The 22,150-nt window shown below is 42.1% G+C and overlaps 1 protein-coding gene across 2 annotated transcripts in view; it reads left to right on the top strand.

Moving 5' to 3' along the window:
* The window catches only part of LOC122808816 (Y-box-binding protein 3-like), a 1,306,948-nt gene that overhangs the window by 896,074 nt on the left and 388,724 nt on the right, over window positions 1-22,150 (top strand). For both annotated transcript variants that reach the window (XM_044079878.1, XM_044079879.1), the window contains exon 4: window positions 6,257-6,346. In XM_044079878.1, the coding sequence (XP_043935813.1) occupies window positions 6,257-6,346 (90 nt within the window). The remainder of the gene's footprint in view (window positions 1-6,256; window positions 6,347-22,150) is intronic.

Raw genomic sequence — 22,150 nt, forward strand, 5'->3', positions numbered from 1 at the left:
TCTGTTTCTGGACTTCATGCAAGAAGGTCCAGAATACATATGCCTCTTTTTCTTGGACAGGAATGTTCTTGTATTCCTTTCCAGCATTTTGACTAATTTCCAAGGTGCTTCTGAAGATTCAGAGACTACACAAAGATCATTGTGGCAATTCCCTTCTGGCCCAGGCAAGTTCTACTTTTTGGAAATTGCCAGGGGCAATTACCATAAATTACCTTCCTCAAAGACTGACTTCAGTCACACAAAATCAGTGGTGTTTGATGCATCCCAACCCCAAATTACAATCGACTGCCTGGATGATGGGTTTTAATGCCTTTTATGCACCTGTTTTCTGAGGACATGCATGTAGGAATTGATGGGGGAGGGAAGGTTGGTTTACAAAATCCATTGAACATGGAGAAAGACAAATGTAGGTTTTGTAAAACAGAATTGGAAACAGGTGCACACCTTGTTGCTGCTTTTGACATTAGTGGCAGAAGGACTGTGTACTGAAAGGCATAATGTGGCAAGATTGTTGCACTGGGGATTGTGGAAACATAATATTGAAGTAGTTGAAAAACACTGGAAACATGAGATTGCAAAGCATCAGATTTAAGCCTACATTACATGGGATCACCCATTACCAACAGTGCAAAAGATAGATGCGAGAAAACCAGATATAGTGGTCCATGAAAAGACGAAAGTAACATTGATCATTGAAATCCCTACACCCAGTGACTACAGTGTCTTGAGTACAGAGAGATGGTCATAAATATCAGGATTTGCAAGCAGAAATGAAAGCAATGTGGAAGAAAGATACCCAGAGAGTTCCAATAGTAGTAGAAGCAATGGGTCTTACCTAAATATGACTAGATATTTTTTACCACAGATGCATGTAACTCGATACAAATTGCAGGAGTCGTAATTGCTGGGCACATTGTGTGTGCTGCGAAGAGCATTTCTGGCTTCAAAGATCGAAACGGAAATTTTCCATTATTGGGGCAACAGCTGTAATAAGCACTTGGAATGTTGGCAACATATTAAGGTTTATGAATTTGCACTGTAACCGCGACTTCGAGTTAGATTAAGTACTTGGGACAAATATTTTCTCCATAACCCAAAGACAGACTACCAGCAGAAATAAACTATTACTGATCTACAGTGGGACCTTTTTGACCCAAAGAGAGAGGGAGTGTAGGAGGAACAGTCACATGCCCCACCTGAATACTGTAAACCCGCCCACTGTAATACTGACTGCTCTGCTGTTATCGGGGCAACAGCTGTGTGTGGATTACAAGTGCTGCCTACCACATTTATGGTGTTGCTCTGATAAAACTTCACTACAGTGATATTTTATTATGTTTTAAACATTCATTGCCCTCTAAAGAACAATAAAACTTGTGTATAATACTGTTGTATACATTTCCCATACCTCTGAATCCCATCTAAAGCTACCTGTAGCTACTTTAAAATGCAGAGGGACGAGGGGATAGTAGTTCCTATAAAAAAAAAAAAATACAGAAAAGTGATGTAGCTCCATCGAGCCAACACCATCCATGTGCTATCTGACGCTTGAAATCCTCTGTTAGCTTCTTACCGTCTGTAGGTCTTTCAGCCACTTGATAATTGCGATGTAATTTAAAAAGAACTGATGCAGTCCCTGTCAATCCCACTATAGTAGCAGGCATATGGAGGATAATACCACCAACTACTGCATTTGTAGTGTTGCGCTGATAACAAAGTTCCCGAAACGGTACTAAGAACTTTAGTCATACTTTGACTTCGGAATGGAGTCCATTCCTGTCATGGTATTAGAAACCCAAAAGATTTGAAGAAATTCAAAAAGGAAAGAAAACTTGCTACTAGAGAATTAATATGTTAACAAATGGGAAAGGGTTTCCTAGATGGTACAAACAAAATATGCACCCAGTCAATCTGTTTCTGTAGTTTTACAGTATTTGAGTTCTGTCCTGTGGCTGTCTTGCTCCTTTTGTCATGGTTCATTTTTCGGTCATTTCAGCATGTCTGTCCATGCACCTCCCCCTCTTTCAATGCAAGATTCGTGTTAAAAGATTTTTGGAAATCATTTTGCATAAGAAGCCTACCAGAAAACCAGTGGCTCCTCCTTGCAAATTTCAAATGTGTATTGTACCAGCTTATAAGGCTGACTTGAGGTTCTTGTCTAAAATGGTCATTATTGCTCTGACCTCTGCAAGAAAAGTATTCACATTGCAGGCTCTTATGGTGGGTCACCCTTCTCATTTTCCCGAGATATGGTTTCTTTAGGAACTAATTCTTAGACCTAACATATCAGTTTTCCTTAAACCAAATATATCCATCTCTGTCTTTGTCAAGAAACTACAAATGAAGGAAAAAGATACTTGGTACCAAAGTTGACTGTGGACGTCCAAGGTGTGATCTTGATGGAACAGAATCTTTCAGAACCTGTCAGCTATTCATTTCTTGAAAAGGTAAGAAGAAAGGACTTGTGTCAAAGCAGATTAGCAGAAAGTTGTCATGGGCCATTGCCTTATTTCTACCCTAACAAAATTGTTCCAGGCAGTGTGAATGCTCAGTCTGCCAGGGCCTTGGTTTCATCTATGGCTTTCTGTAAAGGAATAAACGAAAAGCAAAACGGCTTACAGGTAAAACCCAGTATGTAAAAAGAGAAGTATATGAGAGAAAACACTATACCGGGTACCACACAATAACGTCTTTATTTAAACAAAGTAAAAAGGAGAGGTGAGCTTCGCCAAGAACCTTCGTTGCTTCATCAGACAAAGAATTAACTGTTCAACTGCTTGTTTTATATCACTCTCAGTCAAAAAATTTTTTTCCAATTAGTGACATCATACAACTTTTGAAAATTTAAAGGCATATATGACAAGAATATTGTAAAATACGCATATGAATATAAAATATACAAAAATGTAAAGTATGTTCATATTTATGCATATCTAATTTAAAACAGTTAAATAATCTCATTAAAAATGCATATATAAAAAAACGCATATAAATAAAAATGCATAGTATATTCATATTTATGCATATCTAATTTAAAACAATTAAATCTCATAAAAATGCATATATATAATACATATATAAAAAATGCATAATACAAAATATATAATAAAAGAAATTGTGTGTATATATATATATATATATATATATATATATATATATATATATTTTTTTTTTTTATGCAAAAAATTAATTGTGTTGAAGGCGTCTAGCTTTAAGAAATGGAACCAGTGATGTACAACCATTTAAGCCTTGATATCTATCAGCATTGAGCTTGATAATCCATCTTTGTTCTCTGCTCTCTGTAAAATTTTCTATATCTCCTCCCCTCACATTTCTATGTATATGTTGTAAAACAAAGAACTTGAAAGTGTGTGAAGGGTCAGTGTTTAAAACATGTTGAGCAAGCGCACTAGTAGTTTTGTTATTTCTGATGTCTCTTATGTGTTCCAATATTCTGTCCTTTAAGTTTCTATTTGTTTTTCCTATATAGAAGGCATGACATATTTGGCAGAAACAAAAATAAATAACATCTGTGGTTTTACAGTCTGCATATGAATGAGAGTATAGTGTAAAATTTCTAACAGGATGAATATATGGTGTAGTACTATATGTGTACAAGCAGTACAAGACCTACAAGGAAAAGTACCTTTGCGTCTGGAATTATAGGTAGTTTTTTTGACGTCTTTATTACACAATTGTTGTTTTAATGTTAGATTATTTCTGAAACTGAAACTAGGTGCATTACCAATGAAAGAATGTAAGCAAGGAATCTCATGTAAAATGTGCCAATGTTTAATAATTAGTATACTGATTAACATTACTAGAATACTGAAAGACCGCTCTAATGCTATTATTTTGTGTATTATTTCTCAAATTACTGCTATCTGACGTAATAGAATTAGAAGATTGAAAGTAAGCTTTACATTTAAAATATTTTCACATTTGTCTAAGAGCACATGCAGTGTACTTTCAACTTAAATTTTCAAAAGTTGTATGATGTCACTAATTGGAAAAAATTTTTGACTGAGTGATATAAAACAAGCAGTTGAATAAGTCATGCCTTCTATATAGGAAAAACAAATAGAAACTTAAAGGATAGAATGTTGGAACACATGAGACATCAGAAATAACAAAACTACTAGTGCGCTTGCTCAACATGTTTTAAACACTGACCCTTCACACTCTTTCAAGTTCTTTGTTTTACAACATATACATAGAAATGTGAGGGGAGGAGATATAGAAAATTTTACAGAGAGCCGAGAACAAAGATGGATTATCAAGCTCAATGCTGATAGATATCCAGGCTTAAATGGTTGTACATCACTGGTTCCATTTCTTAAAGCTAGACGCCTTCAACACAATTAATTTTTTGCATAAAATAAAAATATATATACATATATTTCTTTTATTATATATTTTGTATTATGCATTTTTTATATATATATATATGCATTTTTATGAGATTTAATTGTTTTAAATTAGATATGCATAAATATGAATATACTATGCTTTTTTATTTATATGCTTTTTTATATATATGCATTTTTAATGAGGTTTAACTGTTTTAAATTAGATATGCATAAATATGAACATACTTTACATTTTTGTGTATATATATTTTATATGTGTATTTTACAATATTCTTGTCATATATGCCTTTAAATTTTCAAAAGTTGTATGATGTCACTAATTGGAAAAATTTTTTTTGACAGAGTGATATAAAACAAGCAGTTGAACAGTTAATTCTTTGTCTGATGAAGCAACGAAGGTTGCGAAAGCGCTCCTCTCCTTTTTACTTAGTTTAAATAAAGACGTTATTGTGTGGTACCCGGTATAGTGTTTTCTCTCATAGCTTTCTGTAAAGGGTTGGATTCTAGAAGTATTCTAAAAGCAGCAACGTGGTTCTCTGCATCATTTTGAAAAGCGCTCTAAACTAGATTCCTTCTCCAGGTCTAGGACAGTCTTTTCTAGTCCCATTCTCCAGGGGCATGTGGACCTTTCTTCCTCTTAACATTTCTAAGCTATGAGCTTATAGCTTAGAGTACTTCAGAAGTGATCATAATGATGAAAATAGTTCAGTTGTCTAAACTTACCATAACAGTAGTTATTTGAAGGATAACTGCTGCACTAGCTGCTCCTTCCCTCCATTTCCCTATTAATTTTTTACTTTGGTATGGGCATGTAATTTTTAATTTCCTACCATTGTCCTCTGGGCTTTAGCCTTCCTGTCTTTCTTGGCATGAAAGCACTGAATGGCTTGGCACTCAAACTGTCATTGTCAGCTCAGCTTGAGCTGACCAACTCTTTGGCAGCTTCGAAGGTGACCTGAAGCTCTGGAATATCGTCTGCTTGCAGGCTATAACTGGCTGTTGTATCCTGTGCAGGAGTGATTGTTTAAACATCTGCGTTTTTGCCAAGTTTACTTGCACAGCTGTCTTATGAAGAAATGCTTAGTCAACAACCAAGGGAAGGCACATGCCCCCTCAGTTCAAAACGGTCATTCAGAAGTCTGTTTTTACTAGTGCGGTTACTTGTGTACAGATCAGTGGCAGTGGTGACAACAGTTTTCCTGCTTCCAAGAAGCATGCATCCTCAGTTTCGTATCAGACTTGCAAGACTCTAATTAGCCCTGACACTTCACAAATTGAATTTCAGTAACCCCCACCCAGCAAACTGTAAAAGCATATTGCCGTAGTCATTTCCACAGGTTATTAAATATGCTATGCCTTCTGTTTTCTGTAATTGTGGAGATGACTTTTAATTTTTGTGTATAAATTTACTTTGTTTTATTACCTAGATGACTTGTGCTAATCTACATTGTATTTTTTGCTTCCTCCCTTAACGTTCTCATTTTCTCTAATTTGCTGTTTTGTATGTACTCTTACTATATATTATACACGTGTATGTATATGTGCATATATGCATATAATGGCCCACTGATTGTTACGAATTTCCCCACAGTTGTGTGATTCTTATTACAAATATGTAAGTAAGGGCTGGGAGTGAAATGCTTATTCGGTTTGTGTTTGTTTTGCAATGCCAAACAAGTTTGGTTTGTTGCATTTGCACTTTCATTATTGTATTGTTCACTTTGCAGATTTCCTGGGTTTCATTTACTTTTTTCATTCTTGTTTTGGCGTTCCTTTACTATGTATAGCTGAGTGGCATTAGGGTCACTAAGTGCAGCCAATGTATATGACTAAGTAAATGTATTAAGTTCCAATATGTGATCGTATCGACTGTTTCTTTAATGTAGACTGCCATCAAGAAAAATAACCCACGAAAATATCTGAGGAGTGTTGGAGATGGAGAGACTGTGGAATTTGATGTCGTAGCAGGAGAAAAGGTAAGGCTTGCACAGAGCTCCTCTTGAACGCTGTTATTGACATTACTGGTTATGTGACTTTAGAAATATCTTTGAAGGGCCAAATTTAGAACTCAGATTGTTCCCCTCTGTTCATGCTGCATCTTATACCCATACATGCCATGGCAGTCACTAACTGGATATTGCTGCAACTGTATTTGAGTGATTTAATCCTGTGCCAGTGATTAGACAAATTTTGCTGACTGTTTCTCAGTCCAATATTTCTATGTTCATATTAAGGGAAGGTAGATTTCAGAGACTAGGCATTTCCAGTCAAAAATCAGTATGATAACTGTCTCTAATGCAGTGCTACTCCTAAATTGCAGCAAACCAGAAACCCAAATGTGTTAGCCACAACAGGAGTCCCACCCAGGGTGTGTTCCGTTTTGCTTCCATTGTTTCTAGGATAAGTGCAGGCTGTTCATGACCTGGAATTAGACTATGTTGTTGCCACAGAATGAATAAGAATTCCCTTGCTAGCCATCTGTTCTGGCCTGTGTGTTAAAGCACATGTTCCCCTGAGCTGTTTCTCTTTAGTCACACCTGTGCGTATATTGGCTAATGCTGTTGCTAACCTGGGAAGATTAGCAGAATGCTGCAAAACTTGGAGAGTGTATGCTGAAATGAAATGTATAGTATCTAGGAATCAAAAAAGTAGAATAGAAGTATACACAGAGGAGAATTGGTAGTAACAAAAGAGGAAAGGGACTTGTGGATAGCTACACTGGATAGCTTGAGTGTATGCATTCAGTAAGGAGAGCTGCCAGAAGAGGGACATGTATAAAGAGGTATTGACAGTAGAAAACTAAATTCATCTGTGTGGACAGTTGGTAGGATCCACCTTGAGTATTGTATGCACTTCTAAAGGCACATCAAGATATACAGTGGATATAAAAAGTTTACACATGCCTATTAAGTGCCAGGTGTTTGTGATATAAAACAGAGACCACAATAAATCATTTCAAAACTTTTCCCACCGTTAATGTGACCTATAACCTGTACAATTCAATTTAAAACAAGCAAATCTGTTAGGGGAAAAATAAAAAAATGTACAATATGCTGGTTGCAGACGTGTGCACACCCTTTAACATGGTGTGTGCGCACACCCTTAAACTAACACTGTGTGTGTGCGCACACCCTTTAACACTGTGTGTGTGCGCGCGCCCTTTAACACTGTGTGTGCGCGCGCCCTTTAACACTGTGTGCGCACGCCCTTTAACACTGTGTGTGCGCACGCCCTTTAACACTGTGTGTGCGCACGCCCTTTAACACTGTGTGTGCGCACGCCCTTTAACACTGTGTGTGCGCGCGCCCTTTAACACTGTGTGCGTGCGCGCGCCCTTTCACAGTGCGTGCGCGCGCCCTTTAACACTGTGTGTGCTCGCGCCCTTTAACACTGTGTGTGCTCGCGCCCTTTAACACGGTGTGTGTGCGCACGCCCTTTAACACTGTGTGTGTGTGCGCACGCCCTTTAACACTGTGTGTGTGTGCGCACGCCCTTTAACACTGTGTGCGCACGCCCTTTAACACTGTGTGTGCGCACGCCCTTTAACACTGTGTGCGCGCGCGCCCTTTAACACTAGTGTGTGTGCGCGCGCCCTTTAACACTAGTGTGTGTGCGCGCGCCCTTTAACACTTGTGTGTGTGCGCGCGCCCTTTAACACTGTGTGCGCGCGCCCTTTAACACTGTGTGCGCGCGCGCCCTTTAACACTGTGTGCGCGCGCGCCCTTTAACACTGTGTGCGCGCGCGCCCTTTAACACTGTGGTATGCGCCTTTAACACTGTAGGCCGCCTTTAACACTGTGTGGCGCGCCTTTAACACTGTGCGCGCGCCGCCTTTTAACACTGTGTGCCAGCCTTTAACACTGTGCGCCTTTAACACTGTGGCCAAGCGCTTTAACACTGTGCGCGACGCCTTTAACACTGTGCCAAGACGCCTTTAACACTGTGCGCAGACGCCTTTAACACTGTGCGCCAAGACGCCTTTAACACTGTGCGCCAAGACGCCTTTAACACTGTGCGCGCGCACGCCCTTTAACACTGTGCGCGCGCACGCCCTTTAACACTGTGCGCGCGCACGCCCTTTAACACTGTGCGCGCGCACGCCCTTTAACACTGTGCGCACAGACGCCTTTAACACTGTGCGCACGCCTTTAACACTGTGCAAGACGCCTTTTAACACTGTGCGCCAAGACGCCTTTAACACTGTGCGCGCGCACGCCCTTTAACACTGTGCGCGCGCTACAGAAATTAAAATGGCAATCCTGCTGTGTTATATAGGGAATGATCTAACAAAATATATTTACTATAAAAATATTAAATATAAAATTCATCATAAAATCTGAGTATGAAAGGATATCCAAACTTTCATATATAAAAATACTCGTGTACATGTACGAAATTGTAGCATTAATGTAGTATAATGTGTGCTGCAGGAGTTTTCCGTTTCACTTTTGTTGGGAGTTTGTTGTATTTTGGTGATTTTTCTGTCTGATTTGTAGGCTCTGATTAACCCCAAATAAAGTTCAGCTGTCCTAGTAGGATTCTCAGTTGCCTGCTACAGCAAAAGCAATGGTTCGCAGGGAGCTTACAAAGCAAAGGGATCTCATTGTTGAAAGGTATCAGCCAGGAGAAGGGTACAGAAAAATTTCCAAAGCATTGGATATACAATGGAACAGTGAAGACAGTTGTCAAAAAGTGGAGAAAATATTATGGGACAAGTGACATTGCAAAGAGCTGGACGTCCGTCCAAAATTATACAAACTGGTAAAACTAAAATAAGCTAAATGACTTCAGTGGTATAGAGGTGTATGAAGTAAAAGCCGATCCAATTAAATGATAAAGCAATTTATTAAACTAAAAAATAAAATATAAATATATAAGTAATCAACAATGATCAAGCGCTTTCATCTCCTATAAAGGAGACTTTGTCATGTCCATTAAACAATTACATTTATAACATTCTGGAGTCGTCGTTTAAACATATGCACCAATCATTTACTTTGCCACTGAATAATTCATGTTATGTGGAATACATTAAAGGTATATCTTGATCGGACTGACTGTTCATAGGCAAACCAATCACTTACAATGAAAAGCATAAGTGTATGCTGCAAGGTGTTGGCAATCCTAACTTGTTTTATGAATCAGTTACACAAGTATATAAGTATTATACATGTGTGTGTATACATAAATATGTTCACACACCGTCCATATGTAATCATTTATATAAATCGGTGAGTAAGTAAATGGGTAAAATAAATGTGCACACATTTACTCAATACATCACACTCCTTAAAGGAGTCAAAGCAGGATACCACACAGGCCTCGCTCTCAAATTGACCCTTCACTACTGCTCTTTTTTGCTTATAAGGATGTGCACTGTCAGTGTAAAACTATTGGAATGTTTCCTTTCGATGTATTTCTGACACATTTTCTTAAGTACCTATCCTTTAACTTTCTGACATCCAAATATGAAATTTCATTTATACCAATGTTATAAGTGAATGTCAGAAAAGGTGTTGAATTGTTTATGTAAAGCAAAAAAAATCAATAAGCTCCCTTGGTCCATCACAAAAAATAAAAGTATCGTCCAAAAATCTAACCTACATTTTACAATAACTATAAAAATGTGATTTGAAGACTATTTCCTTCTCCCATTGTAGCATAACCATGTTAGCATAAAGGCTGCCACAGGGGGATCCTATTGCAACACCCACCACCTGGATAAAAAAATTTTGTTGAAAAATATAAAATTAGTTTTTTAAAACAAGATCAAATAATTGTTCATATTAATTTTGGATTGAGGTATCCCTTTTTCAAGTAAGTAGTCTCATACCCATTCAACCCCAGTGTCACGAGGTATTGAAGTGTAGAGATCTTGTGTCAATGGTCACAGAAAAGCCACTCATTAAATTCTAAATTAATTCTCCTAGAAATCACACGACTCTCTGCGTATGTTTCTCTTCCGTCACAAACTTTTAAATTAGTGTCCAAATATCTGGCTATAGGATAAGTGATGGAGCCTCATCCATTAACAATAGGATGCATTGGTGGATCGAACATATTTTTGTGCATTTTAGGTAACACAAAATGCATGGGGTAACAAGGTGATGAACAGAAAATTAAACCCAAAAATGCATGGGATAACTGGGTAATGAACAGAAAATTAAACATCAATCAACAAGGAACCTTCAATAAAGTCATTCAGTTTGTTCCTAATCTTGTATACCATTCAATTAGTTATAAGTAATTTTCCTATAAGAATCACCTGATAAAATTTTATTCATCCTGTCACATATATCTATAATCACAATGCCACCACCCGTGGCTGGTTTTAAAATTCTTATGTCCTTATTGAATCCTAGTTTGTTCAAACCATCGCTTTCAACTTTACTTAAATTAGAAAAATGAACATTCTTATCTAAATTCTTAACATCAACCTCACAAATCTTATCCAACATTGCTAAAGAAGGATGTAGCAGTGGATTGTATGTACTCGAAATGTGTAGTGGGTTACTTACATGTTCTACAGCCTTAAAAAGACATTTAGGTTCAATTTCCTTGCAAAGTGATCTACCAGTGTACGTGCAGTATCAAAGTTATTCATAGGAACAAATGTTACACCTTTGGACAACAAATCACAATTCACATTAATTTGAGTGAAGAAAAATTATATACATTAAAATTGCCCTTTGAATTTCTTAAAATTGAACAATTTCCTGCAATATGTGCTATCGGTTCCATCCTAGATGCCCCCCCTCCAAAAAAAAGTTTGCCCCCCCCCCAACCTCTGTTCGCTGTGAAAGTGGCCTGCCCTTGTTGGTTTTGGTTGTACCAGTCTGTGTCTCCGACCTCCTCAATGGAGGAAAGTTCTCCTGGTCCAACAAAGACTCTTGGTTACTTTCACCAACCATGTTGGTCTGAGTATCGTTGTTCCAGACCTGTGACCGGTGTGGGGGAAAGCAGTGTTGGTACCATACTGTATCCTATTCCTTTCAATCTTCTGTTTTTAATGGAAATTTCCTGTTCAATGCTTCTAAACATTCTATTGTAATCCGATAGTTTGTGCCACGCCCTGCACAATCCTCCTGTCCAACTCTGTTGCTTCCTTAATCAGGTCAGCTAATTGTAGTTCGTTGTGCCTAATCACAAGCTCCATATATTCATAGCCATGCCTGTCAAACATACCAAGTAATTCTTTATGGAAGCAAGACCCAGCCATTAGGCCTGTAGGAAAGCGCCACATGCGCAAATCTTTTGGCACCAATTTAAGTTTTAAACACTCTTTAAAGTAAGCATGGTCTATTTGGAGTTTTTAAATTTTTAATAAAATGGTAAATTACTCAAGTAATGGTACTTGCAGGTTTGTTTGATAAAAAGGAAGATCTGAAGTAGTTAACTTAATTTGATCAGCAACCTGTGGGTATCTGATCAGATTCGGATCAGAGCCGGCAGCTTTCCTAGCTAAAAGATCCAAGCTCCAAGCTCCTCCCCTACCCATAATGCCCTGCCACCTCCCTCTAACCCTCAGATCTAATTTGCCACGGCTTCTGTAAGCTTCTTAGAATGAGCTCAGAGTGTGGTATTGTGAGTTAAGGATTTAATATATACTTTTTCTGTCAAAATTTCTCTGTGTGAACTCCCTTCTGACTCCCTTAGCTTTTGTGGGTAGTTTTAAAACTTTTTGGTTAAAGTTTATTCCCCTCCCCCCTCTGCGTGTGTGTGTGTGTGTGTGTGTGTGTGTGTGTGTGTGTGTGTGTGTGTGTGTGTGTGTGTGTGTGTGTGTGTGTGTGGGGGCCTGTACTTTTTCTTTCTAATATGTCTGAAGGCCCAAAAGCTGTTTTGTAAATGCTCAGTGTGTGGCCATAAGCTGTCCCCAGCGGATGGCCACACTCTGTGCATTATTTGCTTGGGAGTTGATCACCTTACTTCGGGCTGCACTATTTGTGCTGCCTTCAACCCCAGGGCTTTGAGGGATAGGAAGACTAAGCTTATCCTTGCGGGCCTTTTGCCCTCTGATTCCACTTCGCCGTCCTCTTCCTCTGTGGCGCCAGCTGCGGCTGCTCCACCTACTGCCTACGATATCCTGGCCGGGACTCTACCTCCCTCTTTAGCCCAGGAGGGAAAGGGAAGGCAAAAAAAGGACAACAGGGAGCAGGAAAGAGATACTGTAGCCACAAGAGGTGGTCAGTCAGCTCCACTGGCTCCCGTCCAAGCAGCTTGCCTCTCCCCTTAAGGTCTCCAGGCCTCCCCCCCCCCCTTCCCGGCTCCAGGCCTTCCTCCCGGCTCTGTTCTCCACGTTTCTCCCTGGAGCCGGAGTAGACCCGGTCACCTTCGAGGTCGTCCAGGCAGCCTTCCTGCCCGGCCTTGGCAGCCTCGTCCAGATCTAAGAGGAGTTTATCTTACGCAGACATGGACCCGGATGATGCATAGATTTCTTCAGGCCCAGCTGCAGATGGGAGTGCTCTTGCCTACTCCCCTCCAAGGGGGAGCTCTACCCCCATTGCTCCTTCTCCGACCCACAATCTGGGTTCGGAGCTGTCTGAGCCAGGGTGGTGTCTGCGCAGATAGTGTTCCCTACTTCGGCGCCGAATGTACCCTAGAGTCTGTCTGATCCGTTTTTGGATCCGAGCTCTCAGGGCCATGAGTTGAGCGTCTGATCCGTAGGGGTTAGTGGGCCTTTGGCTCCGTTGAGGTCGGAGCACACTACCCTTTTGGATCCGATTGGGTCACCTCTGGCTTCGATCTGCACGTCTGATCCGAGGGGACTGCTTTCGGATCCTAGGGAAAGCAGTTCTCCCTCTGCATTTGACGTTGTGGAGAGGGACCTTTCGAGGGATTCGAGGACCCAGGCTCTTGCTACGGATCCACCAGCCATTCCCTCTCAGACGGGCCTGTCTTCCATCATCCGGCCCCAGGGACAGCCTGCGCCTACATCCCAGATGGTTCCCATTGAACAGGACATTGTTGGTGAGGCCTCTTTGGACAACCCCCCCCGAGGAGGTCCCTCACAAACAAAAGTGCAACAGGAGGCACTTGGACTCACCTGAGTCCCTCACAGAAGACACGGACTTAGAGGAAGGGGAAGGAAGGTTCCCCAAGTCACCCCCGAAGACGTCTCCTTTGGAGACATTATGGAAATGTTGCACATTAGAAGGGGGTGGTCTGCCTAAAAACCTTCCTCTGATGAGTCTGTTTCTGGAGGCATTTGATGCAGGCCCATCTACCTCTTGGGTGTCCCCTCCCGCCGACCCCCTGGTGGACCTCATAACTACCAGGGCATGGAAGGAGCCAGACACTGTCGAGCCAATACCCAAGAGACCTGACAGGATACACAGCCCTCACGGACAGGACTGTTTGGAGCAAGGGTGCCCTAGTGGATGCCATGGTGGTGGCGGCTGCCACTAAAAAGGAATTGGCACAGGAGAGTTTCTCTGTACATCCTTCAGACAGTCTCGGATGATGGACCGCCTTGGAAAGCGGATGTTCGCTTCAGCGACCTTCTCTGTAAGGTCACTGAATTATATGGCACGTGATTCTGCTCCAGCGGTACCTGATCAAAGAGTACGCTGGGTCACTCCCAGAGTCCATGTCTGCAGAGGACAAACAGACCTCCTCGGCTCGATTGGCCACTCTCAAGTCTATTACTAATACATCTATGCGGCTTCTCTCCCATGCCACGGAGGGAGCGGCTAGAGCCAGCAGAACAGGCATTGTCTTACGCAGACAGGCCTGGCTCCATCTCTGCGATTTTGCAGAACCCTTCAAGGCATCCTTCGCGAATGCCCCTTTTGACGGTTTTACGCTTTCCGGCAAAACCGTCCACAATGCGCTTCTCCAGAGTGAGAGACTGGAAAACGTCTGCCGTTGGGATCTGCATATAGGCTTCTCAGAGGTCCTACTCTGGGAACCAAAGAGGACAAAAGATGTGGTTACGGAAAGCTCAAGGATCCCGTTTCGATCCAGTTCCTTCATCTTTCAGAGGCAGAGGAGGACAAGGGTGGACGCCGGCCCAGAGGCAGAGGGGGGCCAAAGAATTTCGGGTTGAGGGACCGCTTTTCCGATGGACCTGTGCAGCAGCCCTGAGGGGTTGCCCGACTGCTCATCCCTGGGGACAGTTGGAGCGCTTCTCTAACCACCTAGCAAATTGGGAGTCCATCATGACAGATTGCTGGGTGCTCCAAATTATATCCAGAGGCTATTCTATCCCTTTCCTAACGTATCCTCCCCGATGTTCCACCCAATCAGAGGGAGGCAGCATCCTTTGAAATACGAGAGCTGCTAAGAAAGAGTCATCCAACACGTCCCCCTCGGGGGCAATCCGGATCAGGGTTTTACTCAAGGTTCTTTTTGGTGCCAAAAAAGATGGGGGACGTACGACTCATTCTGGATCAGGGTTTTACTCCAGGTTCTTTTTGGTGCCAAAAAAGACTGGGGACTTACGACCCTTTCTCGACCTGTCCACACTGAACCTGTCAGTCGCCAAAGAAAAGTTCCGGATGGTCACAATTCAATCCTTTCTCCCACTTTTACAGGAGAATGACTGGATGTGCTTGATGGACCTCAAGAATGCGTACTACCACATTCTAATGGACAGGCGATCCAGGGGGTTTCTCCGCTTTCGGCTGGGAGCCAGCCATTATCATTTCAGGGTCTTACCCTTTGGTCTCACCACAGCCCCCAGGGTATTCACCAAGGTCATGGCAGTTGTAGGGGCCTACCTGAGGCTTCAGGGAATACAGGTCTTTCCTTACCTGGATGACTGGCTCCTAACCACCCCCACCAGGCATCAACTTTGTTCAGGCAGGGACGATTTCTTACATCTAGCCCACCATCTAGGGATCGCTATCAACCACAAGAAATCCTCCCTTCAACCTACTCAGATTTTGGACTTCATAGGGGCCAGGATAGACGCTATACAATCCATCTTTCTGACGGCGGACAGACTTCGCAATCTAAACCTTCACATTCTGGCTCTTCTACAACCATCAGCCCCCCCCAGCGGAACTAGTCCTGAGGGCCCTGGGGTCCATGGCAGCGGCCATCAATCTGTCGCCTATCGCACGTCTGAAAATGAGAATCCTTCAATGGACCTTACAGGTTCAATGGTCCATCCTACATCCCCTGTCTACACCTATTCCCCTCAGCTGGATTTGCAGGGAGTCGCTACTTTGGTGGCTCCATTCCAGAGACCTCCGGGCAGGGCGCCCCTTCACTTTATCCCCACCCCAAGTCACGGCGACCATGGATGCATCTCTCCTCGGGTGGGGGGGCATTGCATGGGCAGATCTGTCCAAGGCATGTGGACTCTTGAGACCTCATTGCATATCAGTGTCCTGGAGATGAGGGTGGTGCTTCTAGCTTTGCAGGCTCTCCATCCCCTTCTTCCTCCAGGGGCTATTGCAATTACAGACATGTCGGTAGTCTGGTACATACATGGGGGAACCAGATCTTACCCAGTTTGCAGAGAGGCCATGAGAGTGTGGGAATGGGCGATATCCACCAACTGCTTTCTCATAGCAACGCACATTCCGGGTCGGTCAAACATTTTAGCGGACAGGTTGAGTCGAACGATCCTCTCACCTTAAGAGTGGTCTCTGAACCCAGTAGTAGCGGAGCAAATCTTCCTCAAATGGGGTCAACCTTGCTGCGATCTGTTCGCCTCACCTTCGAACACAAAAGTGCAGCGAGTTCTTCGCGCTAATTCCCCCACCAGGGGTAGCCCCCAGAGACGCTTTGGTTCATGCTTGGCCATCTGATCTTCTGTATGATTATCCTCTGCCATTAATGACAAAATTCCTGCAGAAAGCTAGTCTGTTGGGGAGCAGAGTTATCCTCATAGCCCCATTTTGGCCTCGCCAAACCTGGTTCCCATGCCTACGGTCTCATCTAGTACATCCTGCCTGGATTTTAGATCCCATTCAGGATCTGATCTCTCATCCTTTAGGATTGAAGACCCCCAACCTGGACTACCTCAAGCTCTCAGCTTGGTTGATCCAGTTCCATTAATGGCTAGGACTCCCGGTATATCTTCCTCAGTTAAGGCCATCCTGGCGGCTGCCCATAAACTGTCTACCAGGAAAATTTACAAGAGTGAATGGAAATGTTTCTCCGTCTGGGTGAAGCATAGGAATTTGGATCCCTTCACGACTCCTATCCCAGCAGTTCTAGACTTTCTATCACATACTTTTCATCAGGGGGCTAGTTCTTCTACTATTAAAGTTCAGTTGGCAGCTATTTCCCACTACCACGTTGGAAACAGTTTAGGCCCCCTAGCTTCCTTCAAGATTTGCAAAACATTCCTGAAAGGAACCTTTCTGTTAAGACCCCCTGTTAAAGACGCATTTCCTCCATGGGATCTAACCCTAGTTCTACAGGCTCTGACTGGTCCTCCCTTTGAACCCGCGGCTTCAGTGAACTTAAAATATGTATCTTGGAAAACTGCCTTCCTGACTCCCATTACCTCAGCTAGGAGGATATCAGAGCTTCACGCTCTTTGCAGTACGCCTCCATATATCTTTCATAAAGACAGGGTTTCCCTCAGGACTAACCCCCTCCTTTCTGCCTAAAGTGGCTTCAGAAGCCAATATCAACCAGTCCATCTATCTACCTGTCTTTCCTAATTTTCAAAACAAAGGAGAGTATAGACTCCATTGTCTGGATGTTCATAGACATTTACGATTTTACTTAAACAGCCGATCTGCGAAAATCACATCAACTTTTTCTGTTATTGGCTAAATCCTGTCTAGGTAAACCAGTCACTAAAGTAACCTTAGCTAGATGGATTTACCAATGCATCCTTCTCTCATACAAAAGCTGTGGTCGACCTGAGCCCCTGAGGGTGCAAGCCCGTTCTACCCGATCTATGGCTACTTCTGCTTTCTAGTCAAGGGTTTCTTTGGATGACATTTGTTCAGCAGCTACTTGGGCTTCCTCTCATACCTTTATTACACATAAGTTGGATTTAATATCCTGAGGATGTGCATCTTTTGGCTCTGCAGTGCTCCGGAATATCCTTCCATGAGGACCTCCCAAGTTGTTGGTAGCTGGTGCTGATCAAATGAAGTTAACGATAAAGAAGTTATGTACTCACCATAACGTTCCATCTGAGTAGGAAACTTAATTTGTCAGCAACCAACCATCCCTCCATCCCCTGGACCCATAGTTCGTTATTAAATAATCAGGATAAGTCCCTTCCAGATGACATCAGGTGGAATGTATAGTACTCTTTTCTTGTGTTATAGTAATTTTCTATGGCATTATGGCAAACTCTATCTGAGGGTTAGAGGAAGGTGGCAGGGCATTATGGGTAGGGGAGGAGCTTGGAGCTCGGATCTTTTAGCTAGGAAAGCTACCGGCTCTGATCCGAATTGGATCAGATACCCACAGGTTGCTGACAAATGAAGTTACCTACTCAGATGGAACGTTATGGTGAGTACATAACTTCTTTTTTCTTTCCCCAGCCAGCCATTCATATTGATAGGGAAGTTTACATTAGATTGAATGCCTCCACAGACATTCAGTCTAGAAAGACCGCCGCTGTTCGATAAACATTTATCTCAACTCATAGGGTGTGATGAATTCGAACCTCTTGCTTCATTTAATCTTCAGTGTTAGAAATACTAGTGTTCACAATCCTTTCCCCTCCTAGTGGTGTTCCAGCATTGCTGGAATGCAAAAAAGACAAAAACGAAGTTCCATCAATGCCACGGCTGCCTCCAGCTGTGACTTCCAGGTTAGGTCTTCCATTCGGAGCAGACGTCATCCAGGCATGCTCAATAACATCGAGCCTCCGTGATCCACTCAAGCTGCTGTAGTAGAATTTTTATAGATTCATTTAATGGTTGCGAGAATAACTGCTGTGAAGATTCCATCTCGTGTACCTCCGATGCCATAACACAAAAAACTATACAAACTGGTAAAACTAAAACCAAAATAAGCTAAATGGCTTCAGTGGTATAAAGGTGTATGAAGTAAAAGCCGATCCAGTTAAATGATAAAGCAGTTAACAAACCAAAAAGGAAAAAAAATATATAGATATATAGATATAGATAGAGAGAGATGGAGAGAGATTGGGTCAGGATCAGAATGCACATGAAATTGATGAAGACAAGATGAAATCTGGTCAGGGAGGATGCTAAGAGACGTACAGCAACACTGAAGGAGCTGCAGGAATTTCTGGCAAGCACTGGTTGTGTACTACATGTGACAATCTACCGTATTCTCCATATGTCTGGGTTATAAAGTAGGATTTAATGACGGAAGCCTTTTCTTACACTGAAAAAAACATCCAGGCCCAGCTAAAATTTGCAAATACATCAAGTCTCCCAAAAGCATGTGGGAAAATGTGTTCTGGTCTGATGAGACCAAGGTTGAACTTTTTGGCCACAATTCCTAAAGGTACGTTTGGCACAAACACTTCACATCACCAAAAGAACACCATCCCCATAGTGAAGCATGGTGGTGTCAGTATCATGCTTTGGGGTTGCTTTTCTTCAGCTGGAACTGGGGCTTTAGTGAAGGTGGAGGGAATTGTGAACAGTTCCAAATACCAATCACTTTAGGCCCAAAGCCTTCAGGTGTCTGCTAGAAAGCTGAAGAGGAATTTCACATTTCAACATGACGACACCAAGCATACATCCAAATCAAAAGAATGGCTTCACATAAAGAAAAATTAAAGTTTTGGAATGGCCCAGCCAGATCCCAGCCTTAAATCCAATAGAAAATCTGTTGTGTGACCTGAAGAGGGCTGTGCACAACAGATGCCCTCACAATCTGATGAATTTGGAGCGTTTTTGCAAGGAAGAATGGGCAAATATTGCCAAGTCAAGATGTGCCATGCTGAGACTCCTACCCAAGAAGACTTAATGCTGTAATTAAATCAAAAGATGCATCAACAAAATAATTTAAGGGTGTGTACAATTGCGCAACCAGCGTATTGCACAATTTTATTTTTTATAGTTTTTCTCTTAACAGATTAGTTTGTTTTTCAATTGAATTGTACAGGTTATAGGTCACATTAAAGGTGGGAAAAGTTTTGAAATGATTATTGTGGTGTCATTTTTTATATCCGAAAAACCTGCCATTTTAACATGGGTGTGTAATTTATATCCACTGTATAATAAGGTGAACCAATTCTAAGTAGGCAAAAGTGGTAGTCTGCATCCGGAGCCTTATAGTCAAGACTGTTTAAACAAGGTCTTACAAGGACTTAATATACTTTGTCTTGAAGAGAAAAGGGGGGAGTATAGGAAGATGATGCAATGAAACATTTACAGGTATTCTGGGCAATCAAAGTAAAGTCAAGCTTTTTTGTTTGAGATGTCAAAAACAAGACTACACTGCTTGTTACAAAGTTAAACAGCGCAGGGAAAATAGAGGAAGTATTTTTTACCCAAAGGATAGTTGATTGCCATAGCTTTGCTTAAGGGGAGCTGGGTAAGAACAGTTAGAATTCAAGTTTATGGGACAAACATAATGCAATTCTTAATGAGGGGTGAAAAGAATAAGAATTTGCTTGAACTGCAGCTTCTGAATATTCGTTTGTCACCCTTTCCAGCACTTCATGTAGTGTAATACCTCTGTACTGCCCTCCAGTTGTGAATGTCATGTATATTCTTGTACACTGATGGTAGAATGCTTATTCTCCAGTCTTCTGGGAAATGCCTTACTCTTCAGAAACCATTTCTCCCTAGATCTATGACTTTGTCATATCTGCCAGGACATGATCTGTGCCTGCTGTTTTCCCTGATTTCATTTTCTGTAGTGCTGCTGTTACTTATGGGGGTGGATTCTTCCTCTTTCATAGGTTGGGTATGGGGGCAGTACAGCTTATGCAGGAGTTTTCTTCATTCTGAAACTGCTGAAGTACTCCTTCCACCTGCTTTTTATGTCCTGTGGACTGGTGACCAGATGGATGCCAGCAGCAATTATGAATGGTGTCTCTTTGACTTGCAACATGATAGTGTGACATCAGAGTCATAATCCAAAACATGGTAGTGCTTTTGATGACTTCTTTGGTATTGCTCCTGCTCTTAGCCTCTTTGCTACAGTCAGTATTCCTTTTTAGCCTGGTCTCTCTTTCTGTGCATTTCACCACCACCAGCTATGCTCTTGTGTACGTTATTTCCGTATCTGACTCTGCTGCATATTTGTTCTGTACATGCTGGTCTGAGACATTGCCGATCTTTGAGTCCACTTATCCTCTTCCTGAGGTGCTAGAGACTTGTTCATTACTCCAGTCAAATTCCAGGTCTTTAGCCTAATCAGTTGACTTCACAGCCTTCTCTGCCCACTATTTGCAGAAAATTGTGGCAACCACTGGTTTGTACTGTGGGCTTAACTGTTTCACTGTGGATGACTTTGCATTCTCTGATTCTACCCCAGGTAGAAGGAAGTCTGCCTGAGTTGCAACAGTCTTGCTGAGCCATGTGTTGACCACCATCAAGCCATTTGCCAGTTTTTGCTGGTCCACGCCCACCCATGTGGATCCCGTCAATCCGTGTCCTGTTTGCCCAAATACGAGTATTTCAGGTCCTCCTATTATCAGCACCAGCTCCTGTTGTCCTTTATGTCCTGCTACTGCCGCTTGACTGAAGCTTTCCTCACCACTGCAATCCTACTGTGAGGCATGGGGCATTCGTTATTCAGATCAGCCTGTCACTAATTCTGACATCCCTTATTCCAGAAGTCTGGCCCTTGCCACAGTTTCCATAGATTAGTAGTAAGATGGGAGGTGAGCAGTCTATAGCACAACTGACCCAATGTTTGCAGTGAGGCAGTGGAGTAGAAGCTTGAGATAGTCCAACTGGGCATTTAGACTTTGAGAAAATATGGCAAAACCAAGAGAAAGATGATTTAGGCAATCCTGGAAGACTGGTAGAATTAGTGCAGGCTTGGGTAAATACCTAACAGAATTATAAGCAGTGTTCAGACTTGGAGGGTCTCCCAGTGAGAGTGGATGTGTATCCAGGTTCATCTCTGAGCTCTACTGGTGAACTACTTTAACAAGTAAATTTGGCAGATGGACAAAAGCTGTACATAGATATGGCATACAGGAAAGTGATAGGTGATTGTAATGCAAAACTAAAAGCATATGGGATGAAATGGAGTACAGGCGATTGTCATGGCAGTAAGTGTGTGTGGGGGGGGGGGTCAGAAAACCAGTGAGAGAAGGGGAAATATTTGAATAGGTTAACAGCTTCAGTATCTGGAAGGAGTGGTTAAGGAGGTAGTGGTTAAGGAGGAAGAGAAATCTAAATGAGGTCAGAGCTAGAATCTGGCTGCAGGCAGCTCTCAGTGTGTGACCAAAGAATGCAAAGGAAGATGCTAAATGAGATGTAAAACAGTGAGTGTTATCAGTACTTTATGGCACACAAATTTTGACAATGAAAGAGCACTTAAAGCTGAAGTAGATGGAACTGATGTGACCAAGGTGAGCGATAGGATGCACACTGTTCGACAGATAAAGAAATGATGACTTCAGGATTGAAGCCAGAGTAGCTTCAGTTGCAGAAAGATTAGATCATGGCAGTTGAGGCGCATGTTCCGGAAAGCTGAAGACGGTATGAAGATTTGGGAGAGACCAGAAGAAAAGGAAACAGGACATCTAGCAAAGAGATGGATTGTATGAGAAGACATGTGACAGTCTAGCTTGACTGTTGAAAATGCAAAAAAGTAGCATTGAATCAAGATAAGTGGTGACAGTTTACATGACATTCTGACCCCTTGTACAAAACGGGAGGGGGACTGATAATGGAAAAAAAATCATAAGCAAGATCTGT

This window comes from Protopterus annectens, chromosome 8.part0, assembly GCF_019279795.1.
Source record: "Protopterus annectens isolate FY-2018-M chromosome 8.part0, PAN1.0, whole genome shotgun sequence".
Taxonomy (NCBI): Eukaryota; Metazoa; Chordata; order Ceratodontiformes; family Protopteridae; genus Protopterus; species Protopterus annectens.